At 63.1% G+C, this 22,107-nt stretch overlaps 1 protein-coding gene across 1 annotated transcript; it reads left to right on the plus strand.

Annotated features, from left to right (window-relative positions):
- Window positions 1-297: 297 nt before the first annotated feature.
- Window positions 298-21,237, plus strand: Flna (filamin A, alpha; the record flags this gene model as incomplete). The annotated part of the gene is given in 47 exon segments (XM_013509692.1): window positions 298-786; window positions 3,500-3,748; window positions 3,838-3,935; window positions 4,021-4,168; window positions 4,945-5,063; window positions 5,146-5,223; window positions 5,316-5,478; window positions 5,556-5,756; window positions 6,256-6,393; window positions 6,481-6,604; window positions 6,704-6,840; window positions 6,946-7,139; window positions 7,267-7,380; window positions 7,469-7,612; window positions 8,594-8,717; window positions 8,803-8,963; window positions 9,045-9,135; window positions 9,238-9,407; window positions 9,506-9,623; window positions 9,721-9,983; window positions 10,198-10,795; window positions 10,878-11,051; window positions 11,145-11,307; window positions 11,385-11,545; window positions 11,631-11,801; window positions 12,125-12,248; window positions 12,323-12,479; window positions 12,877-13,066; window positions 13,222-13,245; window positions 15,160-15,407; window positions 15,514-15,609; window positions 15,712-15,814; window positions 15,894-16,034; window positions 16,128-16,256; window positions 16,344-16,517; window positions 16,610-16,771; window positions 16,856-17,059; window positions 17,136-17,288; window positions 17,401-17,523; window positions 17,603-17,869; window positions 18,002-18,139; window positions 18,319-18,434; window positions 18,941-19,073; window positions 19,635-19,811; window positions 19,936-20,154; window positions 20,235-20,438; window positions 20,762-21,237. Coding segments are annotated over 47 exon segments (7,944 nt in total). The 3' UTR covers window positions 20,950-21,237.
- Window positions 21,238-22,107: the final 870 nt, after the last annotated feature.

Below are 22,107 nucleotides of genomic sequence, written 5' to 3' on the forward strand. Positions count from 1 at the left end.
TGGAGGCCAGCGGTCTTGCGCCAGACACTGTTCAGCCTTTCTAGGCTCCTGGGTGAGTTTCCTGAGGCGCTGGTGCAGAGGTTACGGGGCCTAAGCACTCCTCTCTTGCCTGCCCCTTCGGGGCCGAGCACCTGGAGGCAAGAGTCGGATCTTATAAGCGGGGGCTGGGGGAGTAGGGTAGGGGGGCTTTGTGCGGCATTCCAACGGGCGGGGTGGGCTCGGCCCCGCCCCACAAGAGCCCTGCCTTTGGCTCCGCCCTTCACCCGCATTTAAAGGGCTCGCTGGCTCTCTCCGCAGCGCACCCTCTGTTCTCTGCTTCGCCTCTCGCTCGCTTCGGTGCCTGCAACTTTAATTAAAGGGCCGTCCCCTAGCCGAGGCTCCAGCACCGCCCCTCCGGATCCTCGCGCCTCAAAATGAGTAGCTTCCACTCCCGGTCCGGCCAGAGCGCGGCGGGCGCGGCTCCGGGCGGCGGTACGGACGCGCGGGACGCCGAGATGCCGGCCACCGAGAAGGACTTGGCGGAGGACGCGCCGTGGAAGAAGATTCAGCAGAACACTTTCACGCGGTGGTGCAACGAGCATCTGAAATGCGTGAGCAAGCGCATCGCCAACCTGCAGACGGACCTGAGCGACGGGCTCCGGCTCATCGCACTGCTCGAGGTGCTGAGCCAAAAGAAGATGCACCGCAAGCACAACCAGAGGCCCACCTTCCGCCAGATGCAGCTCGAAAACGTGTCGGTGGCGCTCGAGTTCCTGGACCGCGAGAGCATCAAGCTCGTGTCGATCGGTGAGGGCGCGGGCGTCTCAGGGTGGGGGTCCGCGCGTTCTCGGGTCTGCCCTCAGGCGACCCCTCCCAGCGTCCCTCCCGGCCTCGGCACAGCCCCCTGGGCCCCAGGCCCCGAGGCTGCGCGCGGACCCGAGAACAAAGGCGCACGGCTGGTCGGCCGAGCGTGCGAACCGCTACGTGCCCTGCTGGCCTGGGCCCAGGCTGAGCTCACATCCTGCGCGGGCCGCGCCCCCACCGCTGCGGCCGCGGAGGGCTGGGGCAGCGGGCGGGTACTGGCTAGGCTCCGGGCCCTGAGCACCTCCCGAGGACGGAGAGGCACGGGCTCGGCTGATATGGCACTTGTGCTCCTAGAGAGCCCTGTGGCATCTGCGCCTCTAAAGTGGGAGTTGGAGCTTGTGGGGGTCCTATTGTTTAGGGTGCTTTGGCTTCTGTCCTGGAAGATGGTCCCCCCCCCACTGCAGATGGTTCCAGTCCCCAGTTAAGACCCTAGGGCAGCTGTGGGGACCTGAGAACCTTCACTCCTAAAACTGCACCCAAGGTGAGTTGGGTGTGGTTGAGCAGAGGCACCTGGATTGTGGTCAGCTTGGACACCAACTTTCCTGTTCCTCATGGATCAAACTCACTTGCATGTAGGCCGAGGTTTTGTGCATGTAGAAAGGTGCCCCAGAGCACACCGAGCTCACTGCCAGCCTGGTGTCCTCATCACTGGGCCAGAGAGGCTGGCATTGCCCAGGCCTACTGCAGCATCCTATCCTTTCTGGAGACAAGGCTGCTTAGGGACAGGCAGTGGGACTGGTGCTTGGGGGAGAGGTGAAGTGTACAAGGTTGACGCACTTTTTTTCCCCCTATCCTTATGACCCAGGGATGGTACTTTCGAAGCCCAGAAAATTGAGGCTCCAAGACTCCTGCTCCCCTGGCCCAGGGGGAGGGCAGGTCCCAGAAGCCAAGTTCTTTCTTTGGAATGCCACCCCCCTAGTCCCAGCCTCAGTCTAGCCAAGCTGAGTCACTTCTGAGTCCTGGGGGGGGGCAACCGGATGTGGGGAGACAGGCCACACCCCAGCTCTTGGGGGGGGTCTCCTCCCTCCTCCCTTCTCCCCTCCTTCTAGTGAGCTGGCTGGAGCAGGCCTAGTTCCCAGAGCTTTGCCATATAAGGCAAAAAAATGTTGGAAAGCAGCAGTGATTAGGGAAGGGAGGGGGCCGCTGACCCAGGGGCTGGGGAAAGGGGTAGGAGGGGCGGGGCCAACCCGAGGGGCAGCCTCCCTGCCTGAGCCCTGGCCCTGCCCTCCCTTTGAGGAGGGGGACAAGGCTGGCACAGGTCCCCCTGATGTGGACCAGGGGAGGGCCCTGCTCTACCTTACAGGGCCTGTAAGCCTCGCCCTGCTATCCCCTTGGAGGTCACAGAGGGCTGCTGGGCTCTGGAGGGCTCTCGCACTGGACCCAGGACCCCAGGCAGGGCCTGATGGGAAGCTCAGGGGCCCTTTGTCCTTGGTTTCCTCTGAATCCCATTCAGGGACTGAGAGAGGCCGCCCTCAGGGGCTGGGACCAATTTATTTGGGAACGCGGGTCAGGCTCCTGTGCTTCTGGCATCTTGTCCGGCCGTCCAGGTGCTGCCCGCTGGACAGGGAGGCCACCTGCCACGGGGTCCTTCTGATGGCGCCTGCCCCTCCTCGCTGTGCTCCCACCCGTTCCATTTGACTCACTCAAGAAGTATCCTCTGATTACAGGGCAGCCCAGCGGGGTTTGCAAAGATGAGCTCTTAGAAAGCCTGCCCCATCTGAGCCACCCACCCTGGAGAAGACAGACCCAGAGGTGGCCTTGGGTGTGGCACACAGCAGTTGTCATGGGGATGGGGTGCAGGGTGCCCGCCCTAACCACTTCCCCTGCGGGAAGCATGGCAGCTACCTGAGGCGATGAGCCCGTTAGATGGCAAGTGGGGTGGGGCAGGTGGCAGCCGAGTGGAGCTCTGCTGAGGCAGCAGGACAAGGAACCCCACCCAGGGCCTTACCTCCCCAGCTCCCAAGGGGGCCCTGGGCACAAGCCCCATCTTACCGGGCCCCACCCTGCCCTTCCAGCTGGTGCGGAAGCTCCACCGTGTTTCCTGCCCCGCCACCCCAGTGGCTCCCTCCAGGTCCCCCGTGAGTCAGGACCATGCGGCAGCCCTGGCTCCTCCTCTCCCCCCACCCACCGTGGGGCAAGGAAGTGGGGAGGGGTGTGGCTCACACCCCTTCACCCAAGGGTCCTTGCCCAACGCCTCTACTTCCCCTCGCTATGCCCCTCCACCCCCTCCCTGGCCCAGCAGTTGCATTTCCCAACCGGCCTTTGCCAATCCAGGCTTCCTCTTTGTCCCCAGCCCAGAGGTCGGGCCCTGGGTTCTAGGCTGGCTGGGGCTGGACTGCTCCTTCCCAAAGAGCCCCGAATGGGGTGTATGTGGGTTTTCACCTTCGAAGCTCACAGTGCTGCCCTGTTGGTGTTCCTTGTTGTCCCCTTACTGCACCGTATTGTCGTCTTGTGTCTACGGGTGTCCCCTTTGGGATGGCACATCCCCTTGAGTGTCTACAAGGCCCATGGCTGGGGCGCCCTCACTGCAGCCCCCTAGCCACAAGGGCCTGGCCCTTCTGGAAGCTCCCTGGGCTGCCAGGCCCCAGTCCTGCCGCCTGAGGGAGGCCTGGCCACAGCTGTGGGCGCCACCCGCAAGGTCTCCTTTGCCCCATAGACAGCAAGGCCATTGTGGATGGGAACCTGAAGCTGATCTTGGGCCTCATCTGGACGCTGATCCTGCACTACTCCATCTCCATGCCCATGTGGGATGAGGAGGAGGATGAGGAGGCCAAAAAGCAGACCCCCAAGCAGAGGCTTCTGGGCTGGATCCAGAACAAGCTGCCACAGCTGCCCATCACCAACTTCAGTCGGGACTGGCAGAGTGGCCGTGCCCTGGGTGCCCTAGTTGACAGCTGTGCCCCAGGTGAGGGGTGCAGGGGTGGGCAGCATCAGCTGAGGCTGGCTGTGGGGGAACATGGACTTGCTCATAGCATAGCCTTCCCTGTGTCACAGGCCTGTGTCCTGACTGGGACTCCTGGGATGCCAGCAAGCCTGTGAACAACGCACGGGAGGCTATGCAGCAGGCAGACGACTGGCTGGGCATCCCCCAGGTACGGCGCTACCCAGCCTTCCTGGTATGCTGAGAGCGCATGTGTGCCCAGAGCCCTGGCAGCCATTGCGTTCTGCCCTCAACAGGTCATCACCCCCGAGGAGATCGTGGACCCTAATGTGGATGAGCATTCTGTCATGACCTACCTGTCCCAGTTCCCCAAGGCCAAGCTGAAGCCAGGGGCCCCCCTTCGGCCCAAACTCAACCCGAAGAAGGCCCGAGCCTACGGGCCAGGTGAGGGCACCTGGCTGGCTGGGATGCTCCATGTGTTGATGTCCTTCCCAAGAGACAGTGTCCACTCTGCCCTTGGGCCATGTGATGACTAGGGAACCAGATGCCTGCCATTCACGAGTCAGATGGGAAGGGGTCAGGGCCAGTCAGAACTGGTCACTTCCAAGAATGCACTGCTAAGTTCCTCAAGTTGCATGAGTCTGGCCGGGCGTGGTAGCACACACCACTCGGGAGGCTGAGGCAGGAGGATCACTGCGAGCTCGAGACCAGCCTGGGCTACAAAGTGAGTTCAGGGCCAGCCTGAACTCAAGAGACCCTGTCTCAAAAAGACAAAAAAAAAAAATCAAAAAAGTGCATGAATCCATGAGGTGCCTCGGAGCAGGAGGACCTGGTGGGGCTTCTTTTCCATAATGGCCAAGGAGCTGGGTGTGGTGGCACATATTTGTCATCCCAGTATTCAGGAGGCTGAGGCAGGAGGATTGACCTGTGTGGGGGGTGGGAGGCAAAATGCATAATGACTGAGGAGCTTCAGGGCCCAGATCATGCGGGAACAAGGCCCAGACACAGGGTTGGGCAACCCAGCCAGCGGCGCACAGGCTGAGCATTCCAGGAGACAGGCACAGGCCTGTCCAGGCCACTGGGTCCCAGCCAGGTTCTGGTGTTGGCGTTTGTGCTGACAGAACTCAGCCGGGCCTGGGGGCGCAGGGGAGGGTGTTGAGCCTGCAGAGGGCTAGGTGCTCTGCCTGCCTCAGCATCCTGCTTGCTGACTGCCCTGCCAGGCATTGAGCCCACGGGCAATATGGTGAAGAAGCGGGCAGAGTTCACCGTGGAGACCCGCAGTGCTGGCCAGGGGGAGGTGCTGGTGTACGTGGAGGACCCAGCTGGACACCAGGAGGAGGTAGGGTCACCCGCTGGCAGGGAAGGGCCTGCTGTGGCCCCTCAGGACGTGCCACTCTGAGCAAGGGCTCCTTCCTCCACAGGCAAAGGTGACTGCCAATAACGACAAGAACCGCACCTTCTCTGTCTGGTATGTCCCCGAAGTGACGGGGACTCATAAGGTGAGCCTTCAGCTGACAGGCAGGCTGGTGGCCCTGAGCAGGACCTGGAGGGCCCCCACCCCGCTCTCATGGCCCGCTTCCCCTGGGGACAGGTGACGGTGCTCTTTGCTGGCCAGCATATCGCCAAGAGCCCCTTCGAGGTGTATGTGGACAAGTCACAGGGCGACGCCAGCAAGGTGACTGCTCAGGGCCCCGGCCTGGAGCCCAGCGGCAACATTGCCAACAAGACCACCTACTTTGAGATCTTCACAGCAGGTGAGTGGCTGCAGGTGAGTGGCCCAGCCCAGGAGAGCCGTACGGAGCCTGAGCTCTGAGCCTGTGCCCTGTGGCAGGAGCTGGCATTGGGGAGGTAGAAGTCGTGATCCAGGACCCTGCAGGACAGAAAGGCACAGTGGAGCCTCAGCTGGAGGCCCGGGGAGACAGCACATACCGCTGCAGCTATCAGCCCACCATGGAGGGCACCCACACGGTGCACGTCACCTTCGCCGGGGTACCCATCCCTCGCAGCCCGTACACTGTCACTGTTGGCCAAGGTAGGCCGGGCCCTGGCCGTCCCGTCCTGCCGTGGGGCTGCAGCCTGGGCCTCCACGGGAGGGGAGCCCAGCCCTACACCTGGGCTGGAGCCAGGTGCTCCGGCGATACTGTCTGGGCACGCGCTGTCTTTCCTCCCTGCTGGGGCGCTTCCTCCTCCTCCTCCTCCTCTCCTGTCCGTCTCTCTCTCCACGCTTTACCTTCGGAAGAGCTCGTTCCAGCTGTCTAGAAACCTGCTGCTCTCTGCTCTGCCCTCCGGGCCCACGGTACTTGGCTCCTTTTCCTCCCAGGGCGGCTGGGGTGGGGGGGCTGGCGGGCGGCTGCTGTGTCCTGGCTGGGAGGCAGGGTGTGGGGCCCGGCTTTTCCCCTTCTCTCTTGCATGTGCCACGGCAGCCTGTTGGGCAAGCCCTGAGGACCCTCAGGTCCCAACTCCCTGGTTGTGTGGGAGGCTAGGGAGGGGTCCTGCCAACTTCGGCAGCATACCGGCCCCTCTGTCCACAGCCTGCAACCCAGCTGCCTGCCGCGCCGTGGGCCGGGGCCTGCAGCCCAAGGGTGTGCGGGTAAAGGAGACAGCGGACTTCAAGGTGTACACGAAGGGCGCCGGCAGCGGGGAGCTCAAGGTCACTGTGAAAGGCCCCAGTAAGTGGGGCCAGCAGACAGGGCTGGGTGGCGTGGCTAGTGGCAGCGGGCGCTGCTGAGTGGGCCTGAGCCTTTGCTGTACCACAGAGGGAGAGGAACGCGTGAAGCAGAAGGACCTGGGCGATGGCGTGTACAGCTTTGAGTACTACCCCACTGTCCCTGGCACGTACACGGTCACCATCACATGGGGTGGCCAGAACATTGGGCGCAGGTGAGGCTCCAGGCACTTTCCCCTGTGTCCCTGGAGAGGAGGTACCGCTGGGGGCAGGGCAGTGCCTCTCAGCACCCCTGTGTGGTCTCCAATTTGCAGCCCTTTTGAGGTGAAGGTGGGGACCGAGTGTGGCAACCAGAAGGTGCGGGCCTGGGGCCCTGGGCTGGAGGGCGGCGTCGTCGGCAAGTCAGCTGATTTTGTAGTAGAGGCCATTGGGGACGATGTGGGCACCCTAGGTGAGTTGGTGGCATCAGTGTTCGCGCGGGGGATGGGGGCAGAGGGTGGTGGCGGTGCCCCACCCTGAACTTGCAGGGCACCGACGAGGCTGGGGGTCATTCTAGGGTTCTCGGTGGAAGGGCCGTCGCAGGCTAAGATCGAATGTGACGACAAGGGCGATGGCTCCTGTGATGTGCGCTACTGGCCCCAGGAGCCTGGCGAGTACGCTGTGCATGTGCTGTGTAATAGCGAGGACATCCGCCTCAGCCCCTTCATGGCCGACATCCGAGAGGCACCCCAGGACTTCCACCCAGACCGGGTAAAGGGGGCACACACAGCACTGTCCCAAGGCTGGGGTGGAGCTCCTGGGCCCGGCTCCTGCCACTCTGTGGTGTAGGTGCCCTACCCAGCTTGTGGCATCTGAGGGCTGGGTGCTCTCTTACCAGGTGAAGGCACGTGGGCCTGGACTGGAAAAGACGGGTGTGGCTGTCAACAAACCAGCCGAATTCACAGTGGATGCCAAGCTCGGTGGGAAGGCTCCACTCCAGGTCCAAGTCCAGGTGAGATGCCACCCATGCTGGGGACAGCAGCTGGGCTTCCAGTCCTGGGCACTGACGGGCAGGCTGCCTGCTCTCCTCTCCCTTGCAGGACAATGAGGGCTGCCCTGTGGAGGCATCGGTCAAGGACAATGGCAACGGCACTTACAGCTGCTCCTACGTGCCCAGGAAGCCAGTGAAGCACACTGCCATGGTGTCGTGGGGTGGCGTCAGCATCCCCAACAGCCCCTTCCGGGTAAGCCCAGCCACAGGCTTTACTGTGGCTCCTTGGAGCCCTTGCTTTGTCTCTGTGAGTGTTGCTGTTGGTTGGTTTGGTTTGATTTCTTGAGACAGAGTCTTGCTTTGCAATGCAGGCTGACCTTGAACTCACTGCACTCCTGCCTCAGTCCCGTGAGTGCTAGGATGACAGACACGTGCCACCACGCCTAGCTTTGTTTTTGTTTTTGTTTGTTGAGTCAGTCTCACTATGCAGATCAGGCTGACCTTAAACTCAACTACGGAGCCCAGGCTGCCTTCAGATTTGTGGCAGTCTCCTGCCTTGGCCTCCTCAGTGCTGGGATCACAGCCATGTGCCACCATGCCCATCCTCAAGTAGCATTTATTTGTTTATTTGTTTTGGTCTTTCCGAGACAGGGTCTCGCTGTGCAGTTCAGGCTGGCCTTGAGCTCACTCTGTAGCCCAGGCTGGTGTCAAAGTCACAATGATCCTCCTGCCTCGGCCTCCCAATGCTGGGATTACAGGCGTGTGCCACCATGCCTGGCTTTCAAGTAGCTTTTAGTACAGTTAGAGTTGTATAACCGTCACCCCGATCTAAGTTTAGGACATTTTCATTGCTCGCAGAGAGGCTTTTCCTGACTGTTACCTCTCCCAGCCCTGGCAGCCACTAATCCACTTCTTTCTCCGTGGAGCTGGGGTCACGGGCCATGTGCCTTTGGCCTTTTGTGTTGCATGCACCTGTGCTTCCTCCTCCTTAGGGCTGGTGAACTTCTCCAGTGTGCGTGGATCACGCGGTGTCTGTCCAGTCTCTTGCTGGACCTGTGGGTGTTTGAGTTTGAGGCTGCTGTGAATTGCACCCCTGGAAACACTCAGTACAAGTGTTTGTGGGGGCCTCGGCTTTTGTTCTTTTGTGGTGTCGTAGGGTCACTCTGCCTCCTCTGGGGAACCAGCAGTGCCCTCGGGCACTGCTCACGCCTCGCACCTGCTCTTGTTCCTGTAGGTAAACGTGGGAGCTGGTAGCCACCCAAACAAGGTCAAGGTGTATGGGCCAGGAGTGGCCAAGACAGGGCTCAAGGCCCACGAGCCCACCTACTTCACCGTGGACTGCACTGAGGCCGGCCAGGGTAAGGCCCAGCCGGTGGGAGGAGCAGGTGAGCAGGTAGGCGGAGGTCCCCCAAAGTCCCACACTCTGCTCCTGCTCCCCCAAAGGTGACGTCAGCATTGGGATCAAGTGCGCCCCTGGAGTGGTGGGTCCCGCCGAGGCCGACATTGACTTTGACATTATCCGCAATGACAATGACACCTTCACGGTCAAGTACACGCCCCGTGGTGCTGGCAGTTACACCATCATGGTCCTCTTTGCGGACCAGGTGGGTGGCGCTGCTCCCGTGCCCTCAGCAGCTGGGTGCTGGGTGCTGCTCCCCTCACTCCGCTCTTCCCATCCTGTGTAGGCCACTCCCACCAGCCCCATCCGCGTCAAGGTGGAGCCCTCCCATGATGCCAGCAAGGTGAAGGCAGAGGGCCCTGGCCTCAGTCGCAGCGGTAGGGACGAGGAGCCTAGGGCGGGGGGCGGGCGCAGGGAGGTGGTGTGGCCTCGGGCAGGGCTCAGCGAGTGGCCCCTTACACAGTGCCCATGTCTTGCAGGCGTTGAGCTAGCCAAGCCCACCCACTTCACGGTGAACGCAAAAGCTGCCGGCAAAGGCAAGCTGGACGTCCAGTTCTCGGGGCTGGCCAAGGGGGAGGCAGTGCGGGACGTGGACGTCATTGACCACCACGATAACACCTATACAGTCAAGTACACTCCGGTGCAGCAGGTGCCACCTCTGTCCCCTGGGGCCCCCGAGCTGGGGTGGGGTGGGTGCTAGGATGCAGAGCTGGGGTCTCTGAACCTTTCACCCTCTGCACCCCTCAGGGCCCGGTCAGCGTCAATGTCACTTATGGAGGGGATCCCATCCCCAAAAGCCCCTTCTCGGTGGGGGTGTCTCCGAGCCTGGACCTCAGCAAGATCAAGGTGTCTGGTCTGGGAGAGAGTAAGTCGCTGAGGAACCCAGCCCCCCAACTCGAGCCCCAGCCCAGAGGCTGCCTGTGCTGAGCGTCACCTTCTCTTCCCCTGCTGTCTCCTCACAGAAGTGGACGTTGGCAGAGACCAGGAATTCACAGTCAAGTCCAAGGGGGCAGGGGGCCAAGGCAAAGTGGCGTCTAAGATTGTGGGCCCTTCCGGCGCAGCGGTGCCCTGCAAGGTGGAGCCAGGCCTGGGGGCCGACAACAGTGTGGTGCGCTTTGTGCCCCGAGAGGAGGGCCCCTACGAGGTGGAGGTGACCTACGATGGTGTGCCTGTGCCAGGCAGCCCCTTCCCTCTGGAGGCTGTGGCTCCCACCAAGCCTAGCAAGGTAACCGGCTTTGGAGGCCCTGTGCTCCCTGAGTGCTCGTCGGGTGCCCCATTTTCCCTGGCCCACACCCTCTCCCTTTTGTCCGTATGAGTGATGGGTGACAGGTGATGGGTGGTTGCCCAGGCCTGTCCGTGTCCCCATCGGGGGGGGGGGGAAAGGAGGAGATGGGGGTGGGCTGCGGTGACACAGCCTCAGCACCTGCCCCATTCCCCAGGTGAAGGCGTTTGGGCCAGGGCTGCAAGGTGGCAGTGCAGGTTCCCCTGCCCGCTTTACCATCGACACCAAGGGCGCTGGCACAGGTGGCCTGGGCCTGACGGTGGAAGGCCCCTGTGAGGCCCAGCTCGAGTGCCTGGACAACGGTGACGGCACCTGCTCTGTGTCCTATGTGCCCACCGAGCCTGGGGACTACAACATCAACATCCTGTTTGCTGACACCCATATCCCCGGCTCGCCATTCAAAGCCCACGTGGTGCCCTGCTTCGACGCGTCCAAGGTCAAGTGCTCAGGCCCCGGGCTGGAGCGTGCCACTGCTGGGGAGGTGGGCCAGTTCCAGGTGGACTGCTCAAGTGCGGGCAGCGCCGAGCTGACCATCGAGATCTGCTCAGAGGCAGGTCTGCCGGCCGAGGTGTACATCCAGGACCATGGTGACGGCACACACACCATCACCTACATTCCTCTCTGCCCTGGAGCCTACACTGTCACCATCAAGTATGGTGGCCAGCCCGTGCCCAACTTCCCCAGTAAGCTGCAGGTGGAGCCTGCCGTGGACACATCAGGCATCCAGTGCTATGGGCCTGGGATTGAGGGCCAAGGTGAGGGACCCAGGGGTCACATGGCAGGAGTGTGGGGAGTGGGGTCACGAGTGCCCAGCGTCCTCACCATGGTCCCCTCCAGGGGTCTTCCGTGAGGCCACCACAGAGTTCAGTGTGGATGCCCGGGCGCTGACGCAGACTGGAGGGCCACATGTCAAGGCCCGTGTGGCCAACCCCTCCGGCAACCTGACCGAGACCTACGTGCAAGATCGCGGTGACGGCACATACAAGGTGGAATACACACCGTATGAGGAGGGTAGGTGTTGGTGCCCCCTGCAGACGGGCAGGCAGCAGGGGCTGGGCCCTAGGCTCCTCGTGACCTGCCTGGCGTGGCCCATCCTGCCCCCAGGACTCCACTCTGTGGATGTGACCTACGATGGCAGCCCTGTGCCCAGCAGCCCTTTCCAGGTGCCTGTGACTGAGGGCTGCGACCCCTCCCGTGTTCGTGTCCATGGGCCTGGCATCCAGAGTGGCACCACCAACAAGCCCAACAAGTTCACTGTGGAGACCAGGTGAGGGGGCTCCCAGGGAGGCTGGTGGCCATCAGGCAGGGAGCCCCAAGAGTGACCAGCTGCCCATTTGAACCCAGGGGAGCTGGCACAGGTGGCCTGGGCCTGGCTGTCGAGGGCCCTTCAGAGGCCAAGATGTCTTGCATGGACAACAAGGATGGCAGCTGCTCAGTGGAGTACATCCCTTATGAGCCCGGGACCTACAGCCTGAATGTCACCTATGGCGGACACCAAGTGCCAGGTGAGGGCTGTTACCAGCCCAGGGCTAAGACTGCACCTGCGTCCCTGCTCTGTCTCACGCAGCCATCCCTCTGCCCCACCCCCAGGCAGCCCTTTCAAGGTCCCTGTGCATGATGTGACAGATGCATCCAAAGTCAAGTGCTCCGGGCCTGGCTTGAACCCAGGCATGGTCCGTGCCAACCTCCCTCAGTCCTTCCAGGTGGACACCAGCAAGGCTGGTGTGGCCCCGCTGCAGGTCAAAGTGCAGGGCCCCAAAGGTGAGTGTGTCTGGGAGAGGTGGTATCCCCTTGGGGCAGGGAGGACTGGAGGCCAGGCCCCGTGGGGCGTCGTCCAGGCGGGTGGGAGAGCTGCAGCAAAGCAGGTGAAACCTGGCGGGGTCCAGCGGGGCATGAAGGAGAGTGGGTGAGGGTCCGAGGGCCTGAGGGCTTCCAGATGGACGTCTTGTGCCACTGGATACGAGTGGGCGAGGACATCAAGAGGCCCAGGCCTGAGGCTGAGTCTTGGCCATCCAGTGGAATGGGAGTGGTGGGTGGCCTAGGGACCTAGCTGATGCTCTGTCCCTGGGCTGGGACTGGGCCAGGCCTGGTGGAGCCCGTGGATGTGGTGGACAACGCCGATGGCACTCAGACAGTCAACTATGTGCCCAGTCGAGAGGGGCCCTACAGCATCTCTGTGCTGTACGGGGAGGAAGAGGTGCCTCGCAGGTGAGATGGGGCCGCTGTCCTGGGAGGCAGGCCGGAGGCCCAGAGTGGCCCCCTACTTAACTCCGGCCCCACAGTCCCTTCAAGGTCAAGGTGCTTCCCACGCATGATGCCAGCAAGGTGAAGGCCAGTGGCCCTGGGCTCAATACCACTGGCGTGCCCGCCAGCCTGCCTGTGGAGTTCACCATCGATGCCAAGGATGCTGGGGAGGGCCTGCTGGCCGTGCAGATCACGGTAGGGGTGCTTTCCCAGGCTGCACTGCAGCTCCAGGAGTGGGAAGACGTGCAGGCCCTGGGCTAGTCTGGGTCCCTGGGCTCTGGGGGACCGCACCGGTAGAGCAGGTTGCCATGAAAACCTTAGGGTACTGGTGACAGGAATGGGCTTGCCCAATGCCGAATTTGCTCGCTGTTGACTTTGAGCATGCTACCAAAGCCTGTGGTGACTCTTAATTAATTTCCCCGCCTGTCGCCACCTGGCACGGCAGCTCTAAGGACAAGACACTCAGGCCCTCCGGCGAGCTCCCTGATGGTCCCTGCCCGCAGGGAAGTAAAGGACAGTGCAGGGCACGTAGCCACTTGCTGGGTATCCTGCAGCACAGATGCCCCTCCCATCCCCATGCTCTGCCACATAGGACCCTGAAGGCAAGCCCAAGAAGACGCACATCCAGGATAACCAAGATGGCACGTACACGGTGGCCTACGTGCCAGATGTGACAGGCCGCTACACCATCCTCATCAAGTATGGCGGCGACGAGATCCCCTTCTCCCCATACCGAGTCCGGGCCGTGCCCACTGGGGATGCCAGCAAGTGCACGGTCACAGGTGAGCCAGCCCGCCAGCGGCCACCGTGGCGCTGGGCACGGGGTTTGGGTGTGCCTGTGTGCAAGGGCTCGCTGCTTGGGCGGCGTGTGGGATGGGGGCCGCCCCCTGAGTGACTCACCTGACCTTTCTCCTTGCTCTCTGCCCTCTCACCTCAGTGTCAATCGGAGGTCACGGGCTAGGTAAGCTGCTTGCTGGGGCCACTCCCGATGCCCCGCCCAGAGGGGCGACTTCCTTTCCTCCTCGTTGCTACCAACGCCCAGGACAGTTCCAGCTGCAGCTCTAGGCAGGGACTGAGCAGGGGGGAGGCTGCGTCACACAAGGCCTTGGGCTGGAGGGTCGGGGCTCAGCGAGGCATCCGGAGCTGAGCACGCTCCAGCCCTTCACCGGGCCTTCGTTCCCCATCCAGAACTCGGGTTGCAGCTGAGAGCTTTGGGGTGAGGTATACCCCGCTGGGGACTCTGGGGTCTGGGGATCTTGACACTGGGGACGGGCAGCTCAGTGCGCATCTCTGACCCTGGTCAGATCCGCAGACCTCCGTCCCTACCTCCCAGGTCCCCACCTCCCGGGGGCCTGAGTGTCCCAGGTCGGGGCGGTGCATGAGTGGGTGGGCTGGCTGGTAGTGCAGAAGCGCCAGTGACTGCTTGGGTGGCCAGCATGGTGGGGCCCAGCCCGGCCTCTGAGCCCCAAAGTGCACTCTAGTCCTCCTCCTCCCCCGCAAAGCAGTGACGTTATTCAGGCGGCCCTCCACTGGGCACAGATTTCTGCTCTGGCAGGGATGCCCCAGGGTGCCAGTGTGCAGCAGCAGCCACTCGAGGGCCTCTGGTGGCTGGAGGCCTGGCACTTGGGCTGGTAGCCAGGGAGTGGGTTAGAGAGTGGCTAGGGTTCAGGGGCAGGGCTAGGTGGCTCTGTAGAGCAGGCCATTTGATCCGAGTGGTGGCCAGGGGCACAGGGGATGCCAAGGCCTTGGGAGCAGGCGAAAAGGGGCAGACTCACAGTGACCTCAGTTTCCCTGCCCACTGTGTGGAATGGGGGCAGCTTGGGGTCATGGGACACTTTTAGGCCAGCCAGAGGGTCAGCTTGGGCCGGTTCTGTGGCTGTGGGCCTTCGAGTGGGAGCCCAGTGAGTTCGTGGATTTTGAGGACAATGGCGTGGCTGAGCCCTGCTGCCATGCTGGGGGCCAGGTGGGGACAGGGCCGGGCCACTAGCTAGACAGTGTGGGAAGCAGGCAGTGAGTCTAGACTTAGGCAACCCTTTGGCCGTGGGGACGGGGGACAGGCAGGCTGGCCAGGGGCCCCTCAAACTGGCTCTGGTGGGGTGGGGACTCCCGGCTGCTTTCTGGCAGAGGCCAGGCTGCAGCGCGCTCTCGCTGCCAGGCCTCACAGCCCACGGCTCCTCCAAGCCTCCACGGCTGAGCCCAGGTCATAACGTCACTGTTCCCCCTTCCTCGGGCACTCTGGGGCCCTAGAGGCTGCTCGGCTGCTCTCCCTTTGCGACCCCGCAGGGTGGCTGTGGCTTGGGCTTCCCTCCCCTGCCTGCCCACTGCTGTCCCGCCCTGCCAAGCTGCTGCACTGCCTGCGCCCGGTGCTAACCCGCCGCCTCCCACTCCTGCCTGTGCTGGGCTGTGCAGAGCCTTGGGTTGAGTGAGCCTTCTCAGTGGTCAGGAAACCCCGGTTGCACCTTCAGGTCCGAGGGGAGGGAGGCAAGTGTCACATCCCCCACGCCGCAGCAGGACTCCGCCTCACCGCGCCCACATGCAGCAGTAGGGCCTGGGGCCAGGCCGCAGGGGCACGGGCAGCTGTGGGCCCGACTGCTGTGCTGGCTGAGGCTGAGTCGGCAGGGGCGGTGCAGTAGGCACTCACGGTGATGGCCCTTCCTTTCCTTCCTGGGCACGCGTCCTGTGCAGGGCCAGGGTGGCCAGGAGGACCTTTCCTGCCCTCTGAGAAACCACTCGCCATCCAGCTTGGGGGACAGGGGGGAGCGGGGGGGCGTGGCTGTGCTTGGTGGTTGCAGTAAGGAGCCTGGATGGACGGGAGCAGCCTGGGTGCCAGGCTCACCTGCCGGCCCCCCTCTGGGGACCCACCCTGCCCTCCTAGGTGCTGGCATCGGCCCCACCATCCAGATCGGGGAGCAGACGGTGATCACCGTGGACACGAAGGCCGCCGGCAAGGGCAAGGTGACCTGCACTGTGTGCACGCCGGACGGCTCAGAGGTGGATGTGGACGTGGTGGAGAATGAGGACGGCACCTTTGACATCTTCTACACGGCCCCTCAGCCGGGCAAATACGTCATCTGCGTGCGCTTCGGTGGCGAGCACGTGCCCAACAGTCCCTTCCAAGTGACGGTAAGGAGGGCCTGGGGACGGCTAGGCAGGGGCTCCAGCAGGTCCTGGCCTGTCCCTCTCGGGCCCCTCTGTGACAAGACTGTCCGACTCTCACTTCACCCTACAGGCTCTGGCTGGGGACCAGCCTGCAGCACAGCCCTCTCTTCGGCCTCAGCAGCTGGCTCCACAGTACACCTACCCTCCGGGTGGCCAGCAGACCTGGGTAAGGGACTGACTGGCTGGGTGTCCCTACAGGCCCTGCCCTATGGGTGCTGAGGGACCTCAGCTCCTCCCCAACCCCTCACCCAGGTTCTCTTCTTGGCAGGCCCCGGAGAGGCCCCTGGTGGGTGTCAACGGGCTGGATGTCACCAGCCTTAGGCCGTTTGACCTCGTCATCCCCTTCACCATCAAGAAGGGCGAGATCACTGGTGAGTGGGCGGGGTGAGAGGAGTGCCGAGGTGAGGCCGAGCCCTTGGGCTGCCCTGACTCCAGACCCACTGCCCACAGGGGAGGTCCGCATGCCCTCAGGCAAGGTGGCACAGCCCTCTATCACCGACAACAAGGACGGCACTGTGACTGTGCGCTACGCGCCCAGTGAAGCTGGCCTGCATGAAATGGACATCCGCTATGACAACATGCACATCCCAGGTAGGCCACCCCGTGCCGGCATGACCCAGAGCAGTGGTGGCGAGGGGACACGAATGAGGCTGACGTTCTGTATGGCCTCTGTTTCCACATCAGGGAGCCCCCTGCAGTTCTACGTAGATTATGTCAACTGTGGCCATGTCACTGCCTATGGGCCCGGTCTCACCCACGGAGTAGTCAACAAGCCTGCCACCTTCACTGTCAATACCAAGGATGCAGGAGAAGGTGAGTGTCAGCCCTGGAAGGGTTGCCTCATCAGAGATGTGTCCCTCCCTGGGCATGGCTCCCGTCCTCACTGACAACTCTCCCCAGGGGGCTTGTCCCTGGCCATTGAAGGGCCCTCCAAAGCGGAAATCAGCTGCACTGACAACCAGGACGGGACATGCAGCGTGTCCTACCTGCCTGTGCTGCCTGGAGATTACAGCATTCTGGTCAAGTACAATGAGCAGCACATCCCAGGAAGCCCCTTCACCGCCAGGGTGACAGGTGGGTGGCACCAGGAGTGGTGACAGAAGCAGGCAAGGGTGGGCCTGGTCTCCTGCAGCCAGATGTACCCTGATGGACGCCTCCTCCACCAGGTGACGACTCGATGCGCATGTCCCACCTAAAGGTGGGCTCTGCTGCCGACATCCCCATCAACATCTCAGAGACCGACCTCAGTCTGCTGACGGCCACCGTGGTGCCCCCTTCAGGCCGGGAGGAGCCCTGTCTACTAAAGCGGCTGCGCAACGGCCACGTGGGTAAGAGGCTGAGGGGCAAGAGGGCCTGTGGTAGGGCTGCCGGGGGCTGCACCTTCCCAGCTAACGGCCCCGCCCTGTGCCCAGGGATCTCCTTCGTGCCCAAGGAGACAGGAGAACACTTGGTGCATGTGAAGAAGAATGGCCAGCACGTGGCCAGCAGCCCCATCCCCGTGGTGATCAGCCAGTCAGAGATCGGCGATGCCAGCCGCGTGCGGGTCTCAGGCCAGGGCCTCCGTGAGGGCCACACCTTTGAGCCTGCAGAGTTCATCATTGACACCCGAGACGCAGGTAGGTGGTGGCGGCCTGCTGGCTGAGGTGACACTGCTGTGCTTGGCTCCCTGGCTCAGGGTTGTCCGTCCCCCAGGTTATGGTGGGCTCAGTCTGTCCATTGAGGGCCCCAGCAAGGTGGATATCAACACAGAGGACCTGGAAGACGGTACGTGCAGGGTCTCCTACTGCCCCACGGAGCCCGGCAACTACATCATCAACATCAAGTTCGCCGACCAGCACGTGCCTGGTGAGCACAGTGGCCCAACGGCCTCCCCCACCCACACGCACAGTGACCCAGGCCTGCTCTCACACCCCAGTCTTGCATTTGCAGCTCATAACTCGGGCCTTTCCTCCTGCAGGCAGCCCCTTCTCCGTGAAGGTGACCGGTGAGGGCCGGGTGAAGGAGAGCATCACACGCAGACGACGAGCCCCGTCGGTGGCCAACGTTGGCAGTCACTGTGACCTCAGCTTGAAGATCCCTGGTACAGGGTTTGGGGAGCACAGGAGGTGTGGCGGGGGTGGGGCTGGGGCTCCCGTTCACCAGGCCACCCACATCTGCAGAGATCAGCATCCAGGACATGACGGCGCAGGTGACCAGCCCATCGGGCAAGACCCACGACGCAGAGATCGTGGAGGGGGAGAACCACACGTACTGCATCCGCTTCGTGCCTGCCGAGATGGGCATGCACATGGTCAGCGTGAAGTACAAGGGCCAGCATGTGCCCGGGAGCCCCTTCCAGTTCACTGTGGGGCCTCTCGGGGAAGGTGGAGCCCACAAGGTCCGCGCAGGCGGCCCCGGTCTGGAGAGGGCCGAAGCTGGCGTGCCAGGTAGGCATGCTTGTGCTCGAGCCTTTGTGTTGGCAGTGGGGGCGGGCAGTGGCGGCCATGGTGCTCTTGCTGTGCTTGGAGAGGCCGCGGCCAGGGTTCCAGCCCTCACAAGGGTACTGTCTTTCCCCACAGCCGAATTCAGCATCTGGACCCGAGAAGCTGGTGCTGGGGGCCTGGCCATCGCTGTGGAGGGCCCCAGCAAGGCTGAGATCTCTTTTGAGGACCGCAAGGATGGCTCCTGTGGTGTGGCTTATGTGGTTCAGGAGCCAGGTACTGGGGTCAGGGCTGGCTAGAGCTCCGGGGGTGGGGCTCTAGTGCAAGTGGTAGCCAAGTGTCACTCACCCTAGCTGTGGGGGGGGTAGCCAAGAGGCTGATGGGCAGGACCTTGGGGCTGTGTGGCTCCCCCCACATGCTTAGCGCGCACTCTCTCACGCTCCCTCCCTGCCCAGGTGACTATGAGGTGTCGGTCAAGTTCAATGAGGAGCACATCCCCGACAGCCCCTTCGTGGTGCCTGTGGCCTCTCCGTCTGGCGACGCCCGCCGCCTTACTGTTTCTAGTCTTCAGGTGAGGCACTGAGAGAAACTGCCCAGCTGGGGCTCCTGGGCCCGGCCAGACCAGAGCCACCAGAGCATGGGCCTTGGCGGCGAGCTGAATGCCCTGCCCCGCCCTGCTCTGGGCGCCTGGCTTCTGCTCTGGCCGGGCGCAACCCACGCTTGGGGTTGGCAGGAAGTGCCTTGCCAGCCGCGTGGAGTTTTTCTCGTGTCTCAGGTCTAAAGGCTTTGAACAGAAGCCCGTGCCCCTTGAGCACCAGGGCTGAGGTTTAAAGAGGGACAGCCTGCCAGGGCTGGGTGCTGCCGCCCAGATGTGTGTGACCATGGGGCATGCGTGTGGGGGCAGGGGCTGGGGTGTGCCTGTGGCTTGCTGCCCTCACAGATCAGCGGCTCTCCCTCTTTAAACCAAGTAGGATGCCAGATGGGTAAGTGTGACCCCACGGTCTCTGCTTCAGGGGCCCTGTGCCCCTGCCTTGCTGGTGCAGCCACCCCATCTAACCACATCTGCTGTGCTTCCAGGAGTCAGGGCTAAAGGTCAACCAGCCAGCCTCTTTTGCAGTCAGCCTGAACGGGGCCAAGGGGGCGATTGATGCCAAGGTGCACAGCCCCTCGGGAGCCCTGGAGGAGTGCTATGTCACAGAGATTGATCAAGGTGAGGCCCTGTCCCTACCCAGCCATCTGCCCTGACCCTGCCCACGTGGCTGGAAGCGGGCTGAGTGCGAAAGGAAGGTACAGATTCGGGCCCCTACACCGAGATACTGTGCTCTGCCCCCCGTCCCAGCCCTCAGGGTCCAGCTTCTGCAGCCTCCCAAGAGAGACCCAAAGTCTGGGTATGGGGCTGCCTGGCCACGGCCAGGGGTGTGGAATTTGCGAAATAGACTTAGTTCCTCAGTGTCCCAGCCTAGGGCTGCCCCTCCTGAGCCGCATGACTGAAGTGAGGCCCTGCCAGTCCAGGCCCCGATAAAGCCCAGGGTATGGAGCGACGCCAAGAACCTGCTAAGGTGGGCGTGTTGTCTCTAGAGCGTGGCAGTCCCCTCGCGCCCTGACTGGGCTGCAGCCATCTCGGTGCCGGCTTCAGGCCTCAGAAGGTCTGTGCTGCCGGCCAAAAGGAGCTGGGGGACTCAGGGGTCAGGAGTGGGGCTGTCCTTTGCACGTACCACTCACTGCCTACACACGGGAACCCGGGCCCACAGTGTGCCCTTGCGCTCCTCAGACAAGTATGCTGTTCGCTTCATCCCCCGGGAGAGTGGCATCTATCTGATTGACGTCAAGTTCGATGGCACCCACATCCCTGGAAGCCCCTTCAAGATCCGAGTTGGGGAGCCTGGACATGGGGGGGACCCGGGCTTGGTGTCCGCCTATGGAGCAGGCTTGGAAGGCGGTGTCACAGGTAGGTCTGTGGATGTAGGGTCCTGTATGACCACAGGAGGCTTGTGGAGGGGACAAGCCTGTGCGGGGAGACTGGTGACACTGAGGCAGTGGGGCAGGCTTTTCTTGATCTCCTGTGCCCCCAGGGAGCCCCGCTGAGTTTATTGTGAATACGAGCAACGCGGGAGCTGGCGCCCTCTCTGTGACCATTGACGGTCCCTCCAAGGTGAAGATGGAATGCCAGGAGTGCCCCGAGGGCTACCGTGTGACCTACACCCCCATGGCACCTGGTAGCTACCTCATCTCCATCAAGTATGGTGGCCCCTACCATATCGGAGGCAGTCCCTTCAAGGCCAAGGTCACAGGTGAGCATAGCAGCAGGTTGTGGGCCCACCCAGTACCTGGCATTCTGGCGGCCACTCAGTGCCATCTACTCTGCCTGCAGGTCCCCGTCTGGTCAGCAACCACAGCCTCCACGAGACCTCGTCGGTGTTTGTGGACTCTCTGACCAAGGCCACCAGTGCCCCCCAGCAGGGAGCCCCCGGCCCTGGCCCTGCTGATGCCAGCAAGGTGGTGGCCAAGGGCCTGGGGCTGAGCAAAGCCTACATGGGCCAGAAGAGCAGCTTCACAGTGGACTGCAGCAAAGCAGGTAGGTGGCCAGATGGCCAGTGCTGACAGGCCCACAAACTGCCCTTAGGTGTTGCTCTCACTCAGAGCCACCTCATCTGTGGGTCTCCCTGGCTGTTCCACTCCTCAAGAAAGGGCCTCGCAGTGAGGTGTGGTGGTGCACACCTGTCATCCCAGCACTGGGGAGGCTGAGACAGGATGATCCTTCCTAATTCAAGGCCAGCCTGAGCTACATAGTGAGACCCTGTCTCAAAAAAAGCAAATCAAAATGCCCCAGAGGAGCTGGCAGTGGGGGTTATGGCATAGGGGAGGGGCCTGCCTTCACAGACACGCCACCCACCTCAGGCAACAACATGCTGCTGGTGGGGGTGCACGGCCCCAGGACGCCCTGCGAGGAGATCCTGGTGAAGCATGTGGGCAGCCGCCTCTACAGTGTCTCCTACCTGCTCAAGGACAAAGGGGAGTACACGCTGGTGGTCAAGTGGGGTGATGAGCACATCCCGGGCAGCCCCTACCGTGTCCTGGTGCCCTGAGCCGGCAGCGCCTGTGACGAGAAGCATCCCCATGCCTGTCTTGCTCCCTGAGCAGCCCCTCCCCACCCCATCACTGCAGTCGCCCTGCCCCCCTGCGCTGTGCTCACCTGCCTCCCTGCCGGCTGGCCTCGAGCCACTCGGCTTTCACTCGGGCAGAGGGAGCCCTTTGGTGGCACCGCCTGTCTGCTTGGTCCTGGGAGGGGGGAGGGTGGCCGTCCTGCTCACGACCACCTGCTAGTTCCCCTTCCTGGCCAAGAGGAATAAAGTTTTGCTTCCGTTCTCCTGTGAGTGGCTGTGGCTTCTGTGGAGTTTGGACAGGGACCCAGCAGGGCAGGAGTAAGCACCTGCTTCCACAGGCCGGTGGGCTCCTGTGTGTGTGGTGCAAACCCCAGAAGCTGCACGCTCGGGGACTGGGGCACAGGGGTCCCGGCTGAGCGCCACGCAGCGGCCCCCAGCAGGCAGCCTCGGCCCTGCCCACACACTGTTTCCTCCACCTCCCGGCAGCCCCATCCCCCGGGGACGCTGGGAGGGAAGCAGGGGACCCGTGACACCAGGGGACTGGTTCCCCTCAGCAGACCTGCCAGCTCTGGCACAGCAGTGGGACGCACGTGGCCAGGGGTCCTGCGAGCCCCAGCCGGCGAGCCCTGGGCAAGGGGACAGGCGGGACAGACCAGAGGGGCCCCTGGGGTCAGGAAGGACAGAAGTAGGTACCAGCGGGAAGAGCCCCGCCAAGCCCCCCCCCCCCGGAACAGGCAGCCAGAGAGGGCCCCACCGAGGGGCAGAGAGCCCCATGTGGTGAGCGGGGCCAGCCAGGTCCCGAGCCGGGTGGGGGCCGGCCCCGAAACGGGACACCAGCTCCAGGCAGGGCCACTAGGACCAGGCGCAGGGCTCCGAGAGACGGGGCAGCATGGCCCGGGTCCCCCAAGCACGTTGCTCTCCCCCTGGAGCAGTGTGTGACCTTTCTTGAGAGGACACCCAGGGCAGGACACACAGGCAGGACCCCCACTCCACAGAGGCCGCTGACCCAAAGCAGGCAGCGCGGATGAGTGGGTGGCACCTTGGAAGCGAGGATGTCCCGGGAGAGGAGTCCCGTCCCCTGCCACCCCGGGTGGCCCTTGTGGGCGGAAAGGGGGACCCGGAGCAGGAGCAGAGGCTCCT

This window comes from Chinchilla lanigera, unplaced genomic scaffold (assembly GCF_000276665.1).
Source record: "Chinchilla lanigera isolate Chin_1 unplaced genomic scaffold, ChiLan1.0 scaffold00179, whole genome shotgun sequence".
In the NCBI taxonomy this organism is placed as follows: Eukaryota; Metazoa; Chordata; class Mammalia; order Rodentia; family Chinchillidae; genus Chinchilla; species Chinchilla lanigera.